This window comes from Mustelus asterias, chromosome 2 (genome assembly GCF_964213995.1).
Source record: "Mustelus asterias chromosome 2, sMusAst1.hap1.1, whole genome shotgun sequence".
In the NCBI taxonomy this organism is placed as follows: domain Eukaryota; kingdom Metazoa; phylum Chordata; class Chondrichthyes; order Carcharhiniformes; family Triakidae; genus Mustelus; species Mustelus asterias.
Window position 1 is genome coordinate 135311587 of NC_135802.1, and position 21414 is coordinate 135333000.

The following is a 21414-nucleotide window of genomic DNA, read 5'->3' on the forward strand; positions in this document are numbered from 1 at the left end:
TGGCGGGTCAGGGGCATGGCTGCTGCTGTGGGCTGGCGAGGCGAGCACGTGTCGCAATGTTGCAGGGGAAACCCGGGGAGGGGAGGGGGGGGAATCCCCTGGAAGGTTGAAGCGTTCCGTGGCGCCATGGCAACCGGGAATTTAGCGACCAATGGGCTCCCTCGCTCGGGTAGCCCTCGCGCGCCGCCGGCCTGCCAGCCAATGGGAGGCCGAGGAGCCCGGGCGCGTTCCACCAATGGGAAAAGGCGGGACATGCAAATGAGGTTTGAAAAAGCCGCGGGAAATCCGAGTTTCGCGGGAGGCATTACGCGCGTAAAGTGTCTCCCTTCATTCATCGTCAGCTTCCTGGAGCCATTTTCAGAGCTTGGGCTGCTTTAAGGACTTTTAAATCCTTCGCATCTGCCCCTCCCCGCGTTCACTATCCTGCGGGTGACCAAACCGAACGGTGACCGGGGTCTGTCTGCTCCCCGGTTCGGGGGGAATATTTTCTTCTTTTCCAGAGAGAACGAATAAGATTTTAAAAATAATTCACCGGCAGCGCACAGACAGACAGAGAGAGAGAGAGAGGGAAGTCTGAACGGAGAGAGCGTTCCAAAGTTGCGAGATATGCGGAAAGGAATCCAAGCGGCTCCGGGGAGAGCCTCGGCCGGGGTTGGGGGTTCCCCGGCAGCGAGCGGCCTCTTCGCCGTTTTCTCCGGGCTCGGCGGCCGACAGGAGCGGCCGGCGGGCAAGAGCGTCGGTGCCGGCGGCCTCGGTGTCCGGATCTTGTCGCAAGCGGCAGCCGAGGGCTACAGCACTCCCCGCGGCGCGGCCGGCAGGACGGGACTGGCGCCATCTACTCCGGGAAGGACTCCGGTAAATGAGGCGCAATCCAGCCCGACCCCGGGGACGTTTCCCCCCCCCGGGCGGGCGGGCGGTGGAATGGGTACAGGGCTGGAGTGGGGGGTCGCGGCACATCATTGCCCCTTTTCATTGTCACCCGTCGGAAGTGTAGCCGCGGACTGGATACTTTTTGAATGTATCAATTCAGGGAGCGTGTGGGGTCAGGGCAGTGACTTGAACCTCGGCGATTGGAGTCACTGGTGGCGGATTGCATTTTAATCTTTTCCGGGGGTTTACACCCGGGCTTTGGTGTGGGATGTCTCCGAGGAGTTCTCCATTCTCACACGTGCCCACCCCCCCTCACCCGGTTTAGGGGTTTAAATAAACACGCCGCTGGCCCAGTGCTGTGGGGAAAGCAGCCAGCCGCGTGTCTCCAAAGGGCCTAGTGCCTGTGAACCAGGTCCCCGTGTCACTTCCAACACAGGCCTGGCTTTTTCTTTTCTCTCCTTGCCTGGCTTTGCACCGGGCTCGAGTTTGCCATTTTTGCTGCAGCAGCTCCAATCCTCCTGCCGGTTCAGCCCGGAGGTTGGTTTTCAACCCTTTTCCAGCTTTACACACATTATTGTGGGTCTTTTATTTTTGTTGTTGCATTTGAGGAGTTTATAAGAGCAAACAAGACGCAAAATTCTGGTCATGTAGGGTTGAAGTCTCCACCAATTTTTTTTGTAAAGTTAAAAAACGCCACGTTAATTTTTTCCCCCAGTTTCAGCAAAACCAGGTATCTTCCAACCGTGCACAACATCAAAATTTCAAACTAGTAAATTTACCAAATTATAATTGAGATAAATATTAAGTGCTCCTGTTGCTGCATTACTGTTTTTTTCCATATTAATTGTTGTGAAAGACAAGTTTATGCAACAATTGAATAGTCCTTTTTCTATAAAACTTGGTATCTCATTGTGGGGAAAATGTAATTCTTGCATTTCCTGTCTCAATGTTGTAATGAATCCACTTCATGCCTTGTACAACCTTCCAAGAAATTAAGTAAATTGACTTGAGGCCTAGATAATCTGCAAAGCCTTGGTGGGGGTGGGGTAGGTGGGGATGATTTGGGTAAAGTTTAAATAAATTAGAAATGTTTGTTAATTGTAGCCCCTCTTAAACTGAAGCATCTAAAAATGTGTACTCATTACCCCTTAACTTTGTGTTGAAGCATAGGAAACAAAATGGAGTTTTATTAAGGCATCATTTGGATGCTTATTCATCTATGTTATAGTTGGCTAGGTTTTGCCTAGGTTTAAGTTTGGGTAACTGATTACAGTAAGTCCTAGGTAACTGATTATATTTTGCACCGCTGCTGGTTCTTTTAGGTTAAGGATTGTGTCTTTTCTAATAACTCGCCCAACTGTCAAGCTTTGTTTAATTGGAAGCAACTCAAATTTGTATGTTAGCTTGTACAACCCCTTTGAATATCTACCCAACAGTTTTAATTGCAGCCTTTCAAAGAGTTGTATTTTGAATGCCTAGTAATGTAGAATTTTATCTACAGATTTGGTCACTTTCTTCTGGGCCTAGTATGTCATAGGTCCACAAGTGAACAAAGAACAGTACTGCACAGGAACAGGGCCTCGGCCCACCAAGCTAATCATGTTGTCCTGTTACACCAACCGCCTGTATCCCTCTATACCCCACCTGTCCATGTGCCTATCCAGATATGTCTTAAATGGCGCTAACATATCTGCCTCAACCATTTCACTTGGCAATGCATTCCAGGCTCTCGCCACCCTGCGTAAACCCTCCCCCACATCTCTACTGAACCTTTTCACCCTTACCTTGAACTTGTGCCCCCTTGCAATTGTCATTTCTGCCCTGGGGAAAAAGCTTCCAACTGTTCACCTTATCTGTGCCCCTCATAATTTTATAAACTTCTATCAGATCGCCCCTCAGCCTCCGTCTTTCCAGGAAGAACAATCCCAGTTCATTCAATCTCTCCTCATAGCAAATAGCTTCCATACTAGGCTACATCCTAGTAAACCTTTTCTGTACTTCCTCCAATGCCACCACATCCTTCTGGTAGCGTGATGACCAGATTTGGACACAATATTCCAAATGTGGCCTAGCCAACATATATAACTAACATTTGCCAACTTTTATACTCTATGCCCTGCCAATGAAGGCAAGCATGCCATATGCTTTCTTCACCACCTTTTCTACCTATGTTGCCACTTTAAGGATCTGTGGACCTGTACTCCCAGATATGTCTGTCTATGCTCCTGATGGTTCTGCCATTTATTTTACAGCTCCCACCTGAATTGGATCTACCAAAATGCATCACCTCATATTTGTCCAGACTAAATTCCATCTGCTATTTCTCCGCCCAATTTTCCAGCCTATCTATATCCTGCTGTATTCTCTGACAATCTTCATCTGCAACTCTATATATCAATCTCACACAAGCAACAGTGGTCCCAGCACTGCTCCCTACAGAACACCACTAGTAAGAAGTCTCTCAACACCAGGTTAAAGTCCAACCGGTTTATTTGGTAGCAAACGCCACTAGCTTTCGGAGTGCTGTTCCTTCATCAGGTGAAGGAGCAGCGCTCCGAAAGCTAGTGGCGTTTGCTACCAAATAAACCTGTTGGACTTTAACCTGGTGTTGTGAGAGTTCTTACTGTGTTTACCCCAGTCCAACGTCAGCATCTCCACATGAACACCACTAGTTACAGACCTACATTCAGAAAAACATCCTTCCACTGCTACTCTTTGTCTTCTATGGCCAAGCCAATTGTGAATCCATCTAGCTAGTTCACTCTTGATTCTGTGTGATTTAACCTTTTGCATCAGCTTGCCATAAGGATCTTATTAAATGCTTTACTAAAGTCCATGTAGATAACATCCACAGCCCTTCCCTCATCAATCATTTTTGTCACTTCCTCAAAAAACTCAATCAAATTAGTGAGACATGACCTCCCTCGTACAAAACAATGCTGTCTGTCACTAATTAGACCATTCGTGGGTGGCACAGTGGTTAGCGCTGCTGCCTCATGGCACCAGGGACCTGGGTTCAATTCTGGCCTCGGGCCACTGTCTGTGTGGAATTTGCACATTCTCCCAGTGTCTGTGTGGGTTTCCTCCGGGTGCTCCGGTTTCCTTCCACAGTCCAAAAATGTGTGGGTTAGGTGGATTGGCCATGCTAAATTGCACCTTAGTTTCAGGGGGACTAGCTAGGGTAAATACATGGGGATTGAGCCTGGGTGGGATTGTGGTCGGTGCAGACTCGATGGGTCGAATGGCCTCCTTCTGCACTGTAGGAATTCTATGATTCCGTTCCAAATATGTATAGATCCTATCCCTAAAAATCTTCAACAATTTCGCTATCACTGACGTTAAGCTCACTGGCCTATAATTACCCAGGTTATCCTTGCTACCCTTAAATAATGAGACAACATTGGCTATCCTCCAGTCCTCTAGGACCTCACTGGTGGCTATTGAGGATAGAGGCCCAGCGATTTCCTCACTTGTCTCCCTCAGTAATCTGGGATAGATGCCATCTGGCGCTGGGAATTTGTCTACTTTAATGCTTTTTAATACATCTAACACTTCCTCTCTTGTAATGGTGGCTTTAGAGTGTTTACAAACCCCTACGAGACATCATCAATCAACATGTCTCTCTCCTTTGAGAATACCGATACAAAGTACCCATTACCAAGTACTTCCTTTGGTTCTAAGCATAATTTCTCTCCTTTGTCTTTGAGTGGACCAACTCTTTTTCTCTAGCTACCCTCTTGTTCCTTGGGATGCTCCTTAATCTTGCCTGCCAAGGACATTTCATGATCCCTTTTTGCCCTCCCAACTCTCTATTTTGAGTTATTTTCTACTTTCCCTGTATTCTTTAAGTGTTTCATCTGTTTTTGGTTGCCTAGACCTTATGTATGCATCCTTTCTCTTTTTGACTAGACACGCAATTTCCATGGTTTCTGAATCCTGTCCTTCCTTTTCACAGACACATGTCTGTCCTGCACTCCGATCAACTGCTCCTTAAAAGACTCCCACTTATTTTGCAGCTGTAGCATGTTTGAGCTGGTAAACAGCCATGTGATGTACCACAGGTAGTAAATGTCTGCTGCTTGTGGAACCTGGGCTCAGTTGATGAGCTTGGGTTTGAGCTTCAGGCACCGTGATGATCAGGAGGGGAGAAATTTAACTGACACTTGTTCTAGGTGGTAGTCACAAACCTGGTTAGTTAAAGCTAATTTGGTCTCTGGTCAGGAGTAGGAGGTTGTGATTGCGAGTGAGGCAGCTTTGAGGATCACCAAGGTAGCATTGGAAGAGATGCTGCCCGTGTACATGTCCAACAGGTTCGAGGTTGTTTCAGTCTGAGGGGGAAAGCGGAGATTGCAGGGAATGAGAGCACACTGACCACAGCTGTGTGGTACAGGGGACCATATGATTTGGGGTAATAAAAAGGAATGTTCTAGTAGGAGGCAGTGTAGCCAGGGTGATAGAAACTGTTCTCTACAGTTGATATGTGTGCCTGGGTAGGACATCTCTGTGCTGGAGAGGAAAGATCCAGTTGTTATAGTCCATTTAGGAAGCAGTAACATGGGTAGAATAAAGAAAGAGATTCTATTCTGGGAATATGAACAGCAAGGGACTAAATTTTAACAAGCAGAGCTATAACGGTAATAATCTCTGCATTACTTGAGCCATAAGTAAATTGGAACGGTAAATAGGATCCGACTGTGGGAGGAAGCTGGAGCACCCGGCAGAAGCCCATGCAGATACTAGGAGATCATGCAAACCCCACCCAGAAAGTCATCCAAGGCCAGAATTGTACCTGGGTCTTGATGCTGTGATGCAGCAGTGCTAACCATGTGCCACTCAATGCATCTGCTGCCCTTGTCTTTCTAGGTGGTTGTGGGTTTGGAAGGTGCTGTCTAAGGAGCCTTTGGTGAGTTCCTGTAGCGCATCTTGTGTTCAGGCTTGTCGAACCATTTTGCTGGGGGGGAGGGGGGTGTTCACATTTCCATTTTTATCTCACTCAAGAGGCCGATGGGCAAATTTCAGAAAGATGAGATGTGGCACAACTTTGAACCAAGCTTTAAAGAAAGAGAGTCTGTGCCAAGCTTACTAAGTCTCCGGGTGCTCACTCACTCTCCCTCACCCACTGAGTGGGTGTATGGTGATGAGTGAGAGGGAAATTAAAGACTATGAGGAAGGCAGACACGCACTTGCGTATGTGCACATGTATGCACTCACTTCCATTCACATATACACTCCAACAATAGGAATCCTGTGCTGAGTAGCTTATCTCCTGACTCTCCAAAGCCTGTCCACCATCTAAAATGTGCAAGTCAGGAGTGTGATGGGATGCTATCCACTTGTCTGGATGGGTGCAGCTTCAACAATACTCAAGAAGCTTGACACCATCCAGGGGACAGCCCGTTTGATTGGCTCCCCATCCACAAACATTCGCACCCTCCACCAATGAACAGTCACAGCCGTGTGAATCAGCTGCAAGATGCACTGCTGGAATTCTCCATGGTTCCTTGCACAGCACCTTCTGAAGCCACTACATCTAGAAGGGCAAAGGCAGCAGATGCATGGGAATGCCACCTCGAAGTTTCCCTCCAAGCCCCTCCCCATCCTAACATGGAAATATATTGCCGTTCCTTCACTGTTGTCCGGTCAAAATCCTGGAACTCCTTCCCCTACAGCACTGTGTGGGTGTACCCACGCCATATAGACTGTAGTGGTTCAAGTAGATAGCTCATCACCAACATTTCAAGGGCAATTGGGGATGGGCAATAATGTTGGCCCAGCCAGCAATGCCCACATTCCATGAATGAATTTGGAAAAACACATCCGCTCTATCCCCCCTTGCTGCCCTCCACACACACATTGGGAGCGGGAGGAGACCACTTGGCCCGTCAAGCTTGCTTTGCCATTCAATAAGATCATGGCTAACCTTGTAACTTCAACCCCATGTTTCTGCTTACCCCAATAGCCTTTTACCCCCTTGCTTATCAAGAATCTAATTAGCTTTGATTTGATTTATTATTGTCACATGTATTAGTATACAGTGAAAAGTGTTATTTCTTGCGCACTATACAGACAAAGCCTACTGTACATAGAAGAAAAGGAGAGCATGCAGAATATAGTGTTACAAGCATAGCTAGGGTATAGAGAAAGATCAACTTAATATGAGAAAGGTCTATTCACAAGTCTGATGGCGGCAGGGAAGAATCTGCTCTTGACTCGGTTGTTTTGTGACCTCAGACTTTTGTATCTTTTTCCTGATGGAAGAAGGTGGAAGAGAGAATGTCCAGGGTGCATGAGGTCCTTGATTATGCTGGCTGCTTTTCCAAGGTAGTGGGAAGTGTAGACGGAGTCAATGGATGGGAGGTTGGTTTGCGTGATGGACTAGGCTCCGTTCACAACCCTTTGTAGTTTTTTGAGGTCTTGGACAGAGCAGGAGCCATACCAAACAGTGATACAACCAGAAACAAGGCTTTCTGTGTTGCATCTGTAAACATTGGTGAGAGTTGTAGCGGACATGCCAAATTTCCTTAGCCTCTTGAGAAAGTAGAGGTATTGGTGGGCTTTCTTAACTATAGTGTTGGCATGGAGGGACCAGGATATGTTAGTGATCTGGACACCAAAAACTTGAAGCTCTTGACCATTTCCACTTCATACCTGTTGATATAGACAGGGGCATGTCCTCCACTACTCTTCCTGAAGTCGATGACCATCTCCTTCGTTTTGTTGACATTGGGAGAGAGATTATTGTTGTCGCACCAGTTCACCAGATTTTCTGTCTCTTTCCTGTACTCCGTTTCATCATTGTTTGAGATCCGACCCATTGTGGTGGTGTCATCAGCAAACTTGAAAATCGAATTGGAGGGGAATTTGGCCACAGTGATTAGTGTGTAAGGAGCCTTATACTGCATCAAAAATATAAACATATTCAAAGACTCTGCTTCCACTGCCTTTTGAGGAAGAGTGTTGCAAAGGCTCATGGTCCTCCAAGAAAACATTTCTTGTCCTCTGTCTTAAGTGAGTGACCTCTTATTTTTTAAAACCGTCTTAGTTATAAATTCTCTGACAAGAGGAAGCATCCTGTCCACATTCATTCTGGCAATACCACTTGATTTTAAAGGTTTCGACCATGTTACCTCTTGGTCTTCTAAACTCTGGTTGACACAACCTAGATCTCTAATCCTTCCTCATAAGGCAACCTGCCCTTTCTTGGTATTTGTCTTATAAAACTTCTATGAACTGATTCTAATGCATTTACATCTTTCCTTATATAAAGCCAATATTGTACACAATACTCCAGATATGACCTTACTAATGCCCTGTACAATTGAAACGTAACCTCCCTACTTTTGTAATCAATTCCCCCCTCAAACAATAACATTTCATGAACTTTCCTAATTGCTTATTGTAGTCTTTTGTGATTTATGCACCAGGACACCCAGATCCCTCTGTACCCCAGCGCTGTGCAGTCTCAGCCATTTAGATAGTAAGCTTCTGTTCTATTCTTCCTTCCAAAATAGACAGTTTCACATTTGTCCACATTATATTTGCCATATTTTAATTAACCCATGTCTCTTTGAGCCTCCTTGCATCCTCTTCGCAATTTATTTTCCTGCCTATCTTTGTGTCATCAGCAAATCTAGCAACCATATCTTCAGTGTCTACATCCAAGTCACTTATATAAATTATAAAAAGTTCAGGCCCCAGCACTGTTCCCTGTAGAACACAACTCATTACATCCTGCCAATCAATCATGCTAATATCCCTGCACCATGAGTATTTATTTTATGCAGTAACTTTTGATGTGGCTCTTTATCAATTGAAACCAAAAACAGTACATCCACTGGTTCTCCTTTTACTGACAGCACATGTGACTCCTTCAAAGAACTCCACTAAATTGGTTACATATGGTCCCTTTCACAAAACCACTTTGACTCTGCCTAATTGCCTTGAATTTTTCCATGTGCCCTGCTCTAACATTAATAATGGCTTCTAACGTTTTCCCATGTTGGGCTAACTGGCCTATTGATTCCTGTTTTCTGTCTCCCTCCCTTTTTGAATAATGGAGTTATATTTGCTATCTTTCAATCTAATGGGACCTTCCCCCAAATCTGGGGGCTTTTTTTGAAAAATAATGCCAATGCCTCAACTATCTCATTAGGCACTTCTTTCAAGACCTTGGGGTTGAAGTCCATCTGGACCAGAGGATTTGTTAGCCTGCACACCCAACAATTTGGTCAATACCACTTCCCTCATGATTGCAAATTTCCTGTGCTTCTCTCTCCCTTGCATTTCCTGATTTACAGATATTTCTTAGATGTTACTTATGTCCTCTATTGTGAAGACATGCACATAACTGTTTAGTTAATCTCCCACAGCCCTACTTTCCATTATCAATTCCCTGGACACACTTTCTTTTGGACCTGTGCTCACTTTGTTAACTTTCCTTATTTAAATACCTATAGAAACTCTTGCCATCTGTTTTTATATTACCAGCTAGTTTTCACTTGTACTCTAGCCTTTTTTTCCTCATCAATCTTTTTGTCATTCTTTGATTTTCTTTCTTTTCTTTTCAATCTTCTAACCTGCCGCTCGACTTTGCGGAAATGTATTCTTTTTCTTTAAGTTTAATATTGCCTTTAATATGATCTTCTATGATAACTTTTTTAGTTACCACAGATGATGGGCTCTCCCCCGGAATGTCTGTCTTATTGGAATGTGTCTATTGTGTGTATTCTGAAATTTCCCTTTTAAATGTCTGCCACTGAGCATCTGTTGATGCATCCAGTAAGCATATTAGCCAGTTCTCTTTAGCTAGCTCCACTTTCGTGCCCCCACAGTTGCCCTTATTTAATTTTAAAATGTTAGCCTTGGATGCACTCTTCTCTCCCTCAAACTGAATCTAAAGTTCAATCATTATGATCGCCACTACTTGGAGTTCCTTCACTATGAGATTATCAATTAATGCTATTTCCAGGTCTAGCAGGTTGGCTCCAGAATGGCTGTTCTAAGAAACAGTTCCAAAAATGATTCATGAACTCATCTATGCTACCTTTGCCTATCTGATTTTTCCAATCTATATGTAGATTAAAATCCCCCATGATTATTGCAGTACCTTTCTGACAAGCTCCCATTATAATCTTTTATATTCTGTCCGACTGTGTAGTTACAGTTAGGGGGCCTGTACACCACCCCCACAAATGACTTCTTACCTCATCATTTTTCATCTCGATTCAAGCAGCTTCTTACGTCCTGGTTTCTTGAACTTGGGTCATCCCCCTCGAATGTGCTAATACCTTCATTAATCAACAGAGCCACCTTTCCACCTGTTAGCATCCTGTCCTTCTTAAATTTCCTTTACCCAGTCGACATCATCCTGCAACCATGTCTCTGTAATGGCTGTCAGGTCACACTGTCAGTTAATCTGTTTTGTTTAGAATGCTGCGTGCATTCAGATAGAGCCTAAAGTTTGGCCTTTTATTGTTTTTGTAACATCTACCCTTGTCTGCTGAGTAAGTGCCCTTCCTCGTTACGGCGTGTTTATCATTTCCCATATAGTAACTATCTCTTGCCTTGTCTCTACTCTTTTTGGTATACCACATCTTCTGAAATTTGATCTCTTGTCCCCACTATTTAGTTTAAAGCACTGAGTTTCCCTTGTGAAGTTCGCTAGAACATCAGCCCCAGCATGGTTCAGATGTAGACTGTCCCAACGGTACGGATCTCACTTTCCCCAGTACTAGTGCCAGATCCCCACGCATGGGGACCCACTACTCCCACACCAGCTTTTGAGCCACGCTTTAATTTCTCTAATCTTTTTCCTATGTAAATTTGCATGTTGCGTGCTGCTTAATTTGGTGCCTAGCTCTTCATATTGACTGAGGGAGAGAGTTCCCAGACGCTTTGTTTCAGGAGGGGGATCACACTCCTTGGGACGGCAGCTGCGGCAGGTAAGGGGACCCAGAGGGTGCGAGTATCAGCATCTGCTATTGTCCAACAGGTTTAAGGTTCTTTCAGCTTGTTTGGATGAGAGTGGGATGCAGGTTGGAAGAGCTGACTGACCATGGCACTGTGGTACAGGGTGCCATTCAAGTGGTGGTGGTGGGAGAAAGCACATAAGAATGCAGTGGTAATAGGGGAATCTTCTTCCTATGTCGTTGGTACCTACATGGACAGTGACCACTGCAAGTTCCCTCGAGGCCTGAGCAGATGCACTGGATAGGGAACAATTATTTGGACTCTGACACTGCTCTCTATAGTGAGGAGTAAATCTCCCTCAGTATATTGTCCCCTACTACCACTGCATTCTTGTGTGCTTTCTTCCACCATCACCACTTGAATGGCACCCTGTACCACAGTGCCATGATCACTCAGCTCATCCAAACAAGCTGAAAGAACCTCAAACCTGTTGGACGATTGCAGATGCCCTCTGGGTTCCCTTACCTGCCTCAGCTGCCGTCACATCCCATCGTCCTAAGGAGTGTGACCCCCCTCCCCCTCCTCCTGAAACAAAGCATCAGGGAGCTCCCTCCCTGATGTGTCACAGTATCCGGAGCTTAATGACTGAGCCAAAGGTCCTCAAGCCGCAGACACTGATTGCAGATATGCTTGTCCTGGGTAACATTGGTACCCATGAGCTCCACATGCTGAAGCCTTGACATGTCACTGTCCTGCCATACTGAGTTTGTTATTTGATTCAATTATTCATTTTCTCTTGGATATTAATCTTATCGCAAACTCGCGTACTATTTGAAACCTTTGGAAAATAGACCTTGGTCACTTACTGGATATTCTCCAGATAATCACCAACAACTGGCTTCCTCTCCTGTACTACAGCAGAATATAATTCCTGCAGAGTGAAGTAGTCAGAAAAAGCAAAGAAATGCAACCTGTCTCTTCCTTCCACCACCTCCGCCCCCCCGCTCCACAAACTTCCTCTTCTCGTCAAATTTCCACACTATTTGAATTTACACACGTGCTCATGTATGCTTGCTCTCGCACATGTGGAGTCGTGCACATGCACGCGCCTGCTCCTACATGCACGCGCCTGCTCCTACATGCACGCGCCTGCTCCTACATGCACGCGCCTGCTCCTACATGCACGCGCCTGCTCCTACATGCACGCGCCTGCTCCTACATGCACGCGCCTGCTCCTACATGCACGCGCCTGCTCCTACATGCACGCGCCTGCTCCTACATGCACGCGCCTGCTCCTACATGCACGCGCCTGCTCCTACATGCACGCGCCTGCTCCTACCTGCACGCGCCTGCTCCTACCTGCACGCGCCTGCTCCTACCTGCACGCGCCTGCTCCTACCTGCACGCGCCTGCTCCTACCTGCACGCGCCTGCTCCTACCTGCACGCGCCTGCTCCTACCTGCACGCGCCTGCTCCTACCTGCACGCGCCTGCTCCTACCTGCACGCGCCTGCTCCTACCTGCACGCGCCTGCTCCTACCTGCACGCGCCTGCTCCTACCTGCACGCGCCTGCTCCTACCTGCACGCGCCTGCTCCTACCTGCACGCGCCTGCTCCTACCTGCACGCGCCTGCTCCTACCTGCACGCGCCTGCTCCTACCTGCACGCGCCTGCTCCTACCTGCACGCGCCTGCTCCTACCTGCACGCGCCTGCTCCTACCTGCACGCGCCTGCTCCTACCTGCACGCGCCTGCTCCTACCTGCACGCGCCTGCTCCTACCTGCACGCGCCTGCTCCTACCTGCACGCGCCTGCTCCTACCTGCACGCGCCTGCTCCTACCTGCACGCGCCTGCTCCTACCTGCACGCGCCTGCTCCTACCTGCACGCGCCTGCTCCTACCTGCACGCGCCTGCTCCTACCTGCACGCGCCTGCTCCTACCTGCACGCGCCTGCTCCTACCTGCACGCGCCTGCTCCTACCTGCACGCGCCTGCTCCTACCTGCACGCGCCTGCTCCTACCTGCACGCGCCTGCTCCTACCTGCACGCGCCTGCTCCTACCTGCACGCGCCTGCTCCTACCTGCACGCGCCTGCTCCTACCTGCACGCGCCTGCTCCTACCTGCACGCGCCTGCTCCTACCTGCACGCGCCTGCTCCTACCTGCACGCGCCTGCTCCTACCTGCACGCGCCTGCTCCTACCTGCACGCGCCTGCTCCTACCTGCACGCGCCTGCTCCTACCTGCACGCGCCTGCTCCTACCTGCACGCGCCTGCTCCTACCTGCACGCGCCTGCTCCTACCTGCACGCGCCTGCTCCTACCTGCACGCGCCTGCTCCTACCTGCACGCGCCTGCTCCTACCTGCACGCGCCTGCTCCTACCTGCACGCGCCTGCTCCTACCTGCACGCGCCTGCTCCTACCTGCACGCGCCTGCTCCTACCTGCACGCGCCTGCTCCTACCTGCACGCGCCTGCTCCTACCTGCACGCGCCTGCTCCTACCTGCACGCGCCTGCTCCTACCTGCACGCGCCTGCTCCTACCTGCACGCGCCTGCTCCTACCTGCACGCGCCTGCTCCTACCTGCACGCGCCTGCTCCTACCTGCACGCGCCTGCTCCTACCTGCACGCGCCTGCTCCTACCTGCACGCGCGAGCTTATTCCCCCAGAAACGGGTTCGCCGAGTAGGGAAAGTGAAGGTTCTACCTTTTGGATGAGCTACATCAGAACTGTGCTGGGATCAGTGTTTTGCAAGCCAGATAACTAGGGAAGTAGCCTGGACTTTAAACTAAACGGGGTGGGGGAGATCAAATTTGGGGAGATGTAGCAAATCAAGGGGTACAGTCAGGGCAAGAGAGCCAAACAGTAATCGGGGAAAACAGTATCTGAGAGTGGGAGGAAGGGCCAGAGAAAAAGGGCCAGAGAAGAATACACCAACAGTCAGTTAGAAAGATAACAAAAAGACAAAACTAAAGACGCTGTATCTAAATGTGCATAACATTCTTAACAAAGTAAATTAATTGATAGCACAAGTAAATAAATGTGATCTGATAGCCATTACGGAGATGTTACTGCAGATTGACAAGGTTTGGTTCCTGAATATTGAATGGCATGTGACATTTGAGAAGAATAGGAAGCTAGGTAAAAGTCATCAGTGGCACAATGCATGACAAAATCGACAAGAAGAAATATTGGGTGAAAATTCATATATTGCAATACTCATCTGTGGGATAGCAGACTGTCTTTCTGGCTTGATGGCAGTTGTGGTGAATACCACTCATGTTATTATTGTACAGCAGCAGCATGAAACAGCTAGTTTCACTTGTTGCTCAAATTTTTAAGGTACTTTATTCTTGTCTGAATTTCAGTGCCAGTTTGATGCTAATTATGTAGTCCGTTTGTACTAAAGACTGGTAAATCATCTCAAATGGCAGGTCCCAGTTGCTGTTCACAACCGGCAATGTATGGACTGTATCCAACCCGCCCGTGCCTGCAAAACTCCAAACAGTGCCAAGCATTAGATGCGGCTCTGCGATTGGGACGACCTTTGCTAAATAATCCCCAGTGTGCTCAAAATTGTGCTAGCTTGCAGTGTGGTGCATTTACCTGTACTGGAAGCTACATGTATTATTAGAGAGGGCCCTGATCTTTGCAGACTGCATTTACATGTTCTTTCAATGTACCTGTTTCAGTTAAACAAAATAAGGGCCACCCACTGATTCATTCCCTAGGGCAATGCCTTGATCAATCCGCGTCAAGCCGCCTGGGTGAAATTTGAAATAATGCTTGGCAGTTATTTGTCAGTCATCAACTGATGCATTCTCCGTGGCAACTATCTTACCGAATGGTGGAGCAGCCTCTCTGGAACGAATGACCTACTCCTTGTTTGTATATGCATGCATACATTATGTATCTATCAATCAGATTGATGCATTCTACAGTAAAATTGTTGTTTTCCCCTTTATACTGGTGTTTTGCAAAGTTCCCTGAAGAGTGCAGGACAAAAAGCTTTGACATCATCTTTTCAACCTGTTCTGTACAGCCAAGGACAGGAAGGTAGCAATATAACCCCTCAATTCCAGAAGGGATGGAGACAGGAAATTATTAGCCAGTTGACTTGACTTCTGACATGGTGAAGGTGTTAGAATCTAATATTAAGGAGATTATCTCTGGGCACTTGGAAAAACTTGAGCTCAACGGGAGGAGTCAGCATCCTTTTGTGAAAGGGAAATCCTGTTTAACCAATTTATTGTCATTCTTTGCAGGAGTAACGTGCTGTGAATAAATGGGAGCCTGTAGATGTGCTGTACTTGGATTTCCAGACATTATTTGATAAGGTGCTACCTCAAAGATTAGTGCAGAAAAGAAAAACTCATGGTGTAGGAGTAGTACATTAGAATTGATAGAAGATTGGCTGTCTGGTAGAAAGCAGAAAGTATGCAGAAATAGATCTTTTGATGAATGGAGTCCCGCAGGGATCTGTGCTGGGTTCTCAACTTTTTAGAATTAACACTGCAATGAAGTTACTGTGAAAAACGGGTACAGATGGCACATAGAAAGATAGGAATGTATGTTGTAAAGAGGATACAAGGAGTTTGCAGATAAATATGAATAGATTGAGTGGCAGATGGAGCATATTGCGGGAAAATATGAAATAGTTCACATTGGCAGGAAGAATGAAAAAGCAGAGTATCACTTAAACAGAATGACTGCAGAACTCACCGCGGTGTGCAGAGGGAAATTGGAGTTCTCGTGCATAAGTCACAAATTAGTATGCAGGTACAGCAAGTAATGAAGAAAGTTAATGGAATGCTATCCTTTTATTGCTGGAGAGAGGATGTGGTTCAGTTATATAGGGCATTGGTGAGACCACATCTCAAATACAGGCTTATGCAAGGAAGGATATAAACGTGCTAGAGATGGTTCAGGTGAGGTTTACTAGATTGATACCTGGAATGAATGGGTTTCCTTAAAAGGGGAGGTTGAATAGACTGGGCTTGTTTCCACTGGAGTTTAGAAGAGCGAGGGGTGACGACTGAAGTTTTTCCTGAGGGTTGTGTGACTTTGGAACTCTGCCTCAGGAGGCGTTGGAAGTGGGGTAATGTGAATATTTATAATGTGGAGGGAGAATGATTTTTGTTGGGCAGGGGAATCAAAAGTTATTGTGGGTAGATTGGACATGTAGAATTCAAAATGTAAAGCAACCATTATCTTATTTAATGGTGGAACAGGCCTGAGGGGCTGAATGGCCTATTTCTGCTCCTATTTCATAAGAATGTATGTTCTTATCTACCAAGCAGAAGTCAGGACTGTGATGCAATATTCACTTGTGTGGATGAGTGCAGCTCCAACAACACTCAAGAAGTTGGTCACCATTGAGCATAAAAATGAGCTAACTAGATTAGGAAAATCAAGCCCACACAATAGCACCAAAGGCATGCAGCTTTTAAAAAATTCTTGTGAAATAATATTGAAAAACCAAAGAAAATTACAAAGATAAGTACCCCAAAATTGCTCAATTGATTGGCAATCCATCCACTATCTACCACTCCCTCCACCACTGCTTAGTGGTTGCAGTATGTACCATCTACGAGATGCATTGCAGCATCGTACAAACTTGTAACCTCTGCCACCCAGAAGGACAATGGGAGCAGATGCATGGGAACACCCCTACCTGCAAATTCCCCATCCCACATCGTCCTGACTTGGAACTATATCACCGTTCCTTCATTGTCACTGCATGTTCTTACACCACAAAGACTGCAGCAGCCAAGGCAGCGCACCACCATTTTTCCGAAGGCATCGATGGTTTGGCCTTGACAGTGAAGCCCACATCCCATAAAAGAATAAAAACTAGTTCCACTTGCAATACTTGCTGACCCCTTTCAGGTTCTTGGCAGAATGGATTTAATGTATGTGTGCAAAGTCTGTTATCTAAATTATGCGTGTACTGTGCAGGTAAATGGGGCAGCCACTTTTGCAGACAGCAATAGTCCACAGTTGTTGGTGAGGTTATTTTGTAAGAAGGCTATTATTGACTTTAACATCTTCGAAGTGACACAACATTTAAAATTCACCTGAATCAGCTGACAGGCTTGGGTGACTTCTAACAGTGCCGTGGCCGTCGATATAACCCTAAACTTTGGCTGCACATGGAAGCAATTGCTAAACACCAAACCTGTACATGCTCCCCAGAAAGACCAGTCTCACAGATTGACAATTTACCAGGAATCTGGATCTGAATGCAAGTGAAAATACTTGATGAACTTAGTTTGCTCCATGGCACAGTGCATCAGTCCTTTCTATACCTGTTCTTATGACTGAGGTAGCTTTATCTTGTTGCTAGATTTTAAAGCAGGCTTTTATAAGAACTGCTGTATGCCCCACACATCCATTGGTAACAAATCTGTGTAGCATACGAGAATAGGTAAATATTTAATTATCAATTTAGCCATTACTAAATGAAAGCTGCTTCCGAGGTTGGATGCTGTGGTTTAGGAATTGGCCCAATGGTTTTCAGGTACTTGCTATGCTCTCGGCTCCAATTTTGGGGTACTTATCTTTGTAATATTCTTTGGTTTTTCAATATTATTTCACAAGAATTTTTAAAAAGCTACATGCCTTTGGTGCTATTGTGTGAGCTTGATTTTTTTTCTAGTTAGCTCATTTTTATGCTTAATGGTAAAGACTCCACGAGCTCATGAGTTTTTCTTGTATCCATTGTGGCAGCCACTGGTGTGTTTGTTTTATCCTCGATCCATTTATCTTGGCCCTCAAGAATTAAGATGTTTCCGGCTGAACTTTTCTCTCCAATCCCCTGAAATGTTATGGCCTCACTACTGAAATCTTGTATTAAACCCAGTAACTTTGGGGCCAATCTTTTGGCTTTTTGATTCTTCTTTTGGCTTTTTGATTCTCAGAACCTGTGCACTTCAGTATGTAAACTCAAGTTTGATACTATAATGTTGAATACCGAAGCAGCTGAAAGTATTTTTAATCTGCAAGATAGGTTCATTCTTTTGATGTTTTATGTTTTTTTTTGGAGGAGAATCAAGAATGCCACATGATGCCCTCTAAGACAAGTTGCATGCTTGGGGATTGAGTTGACCTTTTATAGAAAGGTTTCGGTATTGAGGTTAAAAAACCTTTTGGTTCCCGTGTTCTTTTACTTCCATTGACGCACATCTCAATTGCTGTTGTGAAATCAAATCATGACCCTAAGAGGACTACCCTCGTGACAAACCAATTATTTAACAAAAATGTGATTTCTTCCCCTCATTAGTGTGACATCGTGCCAGTAGGTGTAAAGTTTTCTCTAATAGACGTGTTTCTGAGGTCCCCTTGTCTGTGGTGGCAAATAAAAGGTTGGCCCAGTTGACCAGGTGGTGATGCTCATTGAAGAATTGGTTGCTCATGTTCGCTCGATGCCTGAAGATCTCCACCATCTTGTAGATGTCAGGTGGTTGAGTATTAGCAGGCCTTTTCACTGAGGATCTTCAAGCCCCTTTGGTACGTGTTGTGTTTTTAGAAGTTTGATAAGATTTACACACTTGTACAGTTACTGCTTCTGCTTGGTGGTTAACTTTGATAATTTAACAGTTAACTGCAGAGCTATTATAAGTCCTGGCAAATATCGCATACCAATAGTTCAATGTTGGCTTCACTAATCTGTGGGGTGTTTTTTTTTAAAAACATATAATCTAGTCCACAATCTTTATGCTCCACATAGGCCTCCCCCAACTCTAATGACCTTTTCCACTCCTCTGCTGTATCCCTCTCTGAAAGTCGTCATTGTCACCTGCTTCAACTACTCCCATGTGCATTGTTACTTTTAGTGGTATGAATTTTTCTACTCCGCTTAGCTTAACTTCCAATAACTAAGTGGCGTCCTTATTTATCCTACCAATATGAACTGCCTTCGTTTGCTTTGGCTGTCCCTTTGCACCATTCTGTATTTGGTGCATTCCTCTGCTTCATTAGTTATGCACTTCAATTGGTATCATCTACAAATTTAAACTCCTCAACCTAGCCAATTTGTGTATGTGGCAAACAACAAATCCCAGCACTGAGTGCATGAATCCCCATGGAATACCACTTTTCGCTTTGTCACTGAAATGTTACTTGACTTGTACCCTCTTGTTTTCTGTTTTGTGACAATCTTTTTCATTTTGTTACTTCTGAGTTTCTTTATGTGACGCCTTATCACAGGTCTCCTTAAAGTCCAAGGATATTATATCTACTCAATTACTTTTGCCTACCTTCTGTTGCTATTTCACAAAATTCACACTTGGGCTGAAAAAGATTCATTAGTGTGACCTCGATATCTAAGCTGACAATTTTATTGCAATTTCTGTTTCCTGGCTCCATTGTTCTTTATTGAAATATTAATGCTATTCGTTTATTGTTGAAATAATTTGATCCATTAGAAATTTAGTAAAGGAGTAATAACCTAAGTTATATATCTAGACTTGTCTCTGTGCTGGTGGTGAGTTCCTTTTATGGGGAAGTGCAATAGGCTGAGTAAGTCTTCTCCAAATCCCCAGTGCTGTTACTGTAACCATCCAGGGAAGGTATGAAACTCAATTATTTCACAGCACAGATTGGAATTGTGCTGAAGCATTGAAAGAGTGTATGCAGTCTTAAATATTGGTAGCGATGTGGTTTGGACGAGGGAGCAGTTTAACTATTCAGTTTCTCTTTTAGTTGTTTTTCAAGTTGGGACATGCTCTGAAATGGCCATGTTCTGAGTTAATACTTATGTTTTCTTTTGGCGTAGTACCTTCCAGATCTGTGCTCATTCACCAAATCACTCCAACAGGTTTCCATCCTTATCACAGTACTAAACTAGTCTTTCATGGGACATGAGCATCACCTGCTAGGCCAGCATTTGTTGCCCATCCCTAATTCCCTTGAAAAGGTGGTGTGAGCTTTCTTGTTGAACTGTTGCAGTCCACATAGTGTAGATTTACCCACAGTGTTATCAGGAATGGAGTTCCAGATTTTGACCCAGAGTCAGTGGTGTGTGTGGGTCGTAGGGGAACTTGCAAGTGGTGGTGGTCCCATGTGTCTGCTACCCTTGTCCTTCTCTGAGGTAGAGGTCATGGGTTTGGAAGATTCTGTTGGACGAACATTTGGTGAGTTGCTGCAGCGTATCTTTTATATAATTCACATTGCTGTCACAGTGCTAGTAGTGGAGGGAGTGAATGTTTAAAGATGGTGGATGGAGTGGGCTGCTTTGTCATGGACTGTGAGCTGCTTGAGTGCTGCTGTAGCCACACTCATCCTGACTTGAACCTTGTAGATGGCGGACAGACTTTGGGGAGTCAGGAAGTGAGGCAGTCTTTGCAAAATTTTCAGCCTTTGACCTGCCCTTGGAAGCATAGTATTTATAAGGCTGGTGTGGTTCACTTTCTGGTCAATGGTAACCTTCAGGATGCTGATGGTGGGGGACTCAGCAGTGGTAGTGCTGTTGAATATCATGGGGAGACGGTTAGATTCACTCTTGTTGGAGATTGATCATTGCCTGGCACTTGTATGATGTGAATCATACTTGCCACTTATCAGCACAAAGCTGAAAGTTGCCAGGTTTTGCTGCATATGGGAATGGGCTGCTTCAGTATCTGAGGAGTCCCGATTATTACTGAACACTACAATCTTCAGCTAACATCCTGCTTCTGACCGTGCGATGGAGGCAAGGTCATTGATGAAGCAGCTAAAGATAGGTTGAGCTGAAGAAGTTCTGTAGCAAAGTCCTGGGCTGAGGTGAAGGGCCTGTAACAACCAAACCCATCGTTCTGTGCTTGCCATTACTCCAACCAGTTGCAGGGTTTGTCCTGTGAATCCTTTTGACTTCAATTTTGCTAGGCTCCTTGATGCCACATTCTGTCAAATGCAGCTTTGATTTCAAGGGCAGTCAGTCACTTTTACCACGCCTCCGGAATTCCATTGTTTTATTCATCGCTTAATTTCTGAGAACAGCTGATGGCGGGAGGGGAGTTAATTGGCTGAATTGGATCTCCTTTATGTGGACAGTTTCCCACTTGTTGGTTAGATGCCAGAGTTGTAGCTGTACTGGAAAAGCTTGGGCTAGTGGCGTGGCTAGTTCTGGAGTACGAGTCTTTAGTGCTATTGCGAGAATGTTGTTGGGGCCCATAGCCTTTGCAGTATCCAGTACTTTCAGCCATTTTTGATACCATGGGATTGAATTGGCTGAAGACTGACATCTATGAAGCTAGGGACTTCAGGAGGGAACTAATATTTCAGTCCCCTCCTGAGGTCCCCAGCAATGTTTCAGATTTGTCTTTTGCAGGGATGTGCTGGGCTCCCACATCATTGAGGGTGAGGATATTTTTGGAGCTGCCTTCTCTGTTTAGTTGTTTAATTGTCCACCACCAGTCATAACTGGATGTACCAGGGCTGTAGAGCTTTGATCTGATCTGCTGGTTGTGGGATTGCTTTGCTCTGCATTTCGTATGCTGCTTCTGTTGTTTGACATTATTGTAATCCTGTGTTGTAGCTTCACCAGCTTGACATCTTATTTTTAAATATGCCTGGTGCTGCTCCTGGTATTCACTGCTGCTCTGGATGATCCAGAGTGGATCCCCGGCTTAACTGCATTATGAAAGCCAAACTTGCCTTG

General features: G+C 45.7%; 1 protein-coding gene across 1 annotated transcript in view; it reads left to right on the forward strand.

The window, feature by feature from the left end:
* The first annotated feature begins 445 nt into the window (after nt 1-445).
* Nucleotides 446-21414, forward strand: part of LOC144503856 (transcription factor E2F3-like) — a 62443-nt gene continuing 41474 nt past the window's right edge. The window contains exon 1 of the mRNA XM_078228844.1: nt 446-855. Coding sequence (XP_078084970.1) covers nt 607-855 — 249 coding nt within the window. The 5' untranslated portion in view covers nt 446-606. The remainder of the gene's footprint in view (nt 856-21414) is intronic.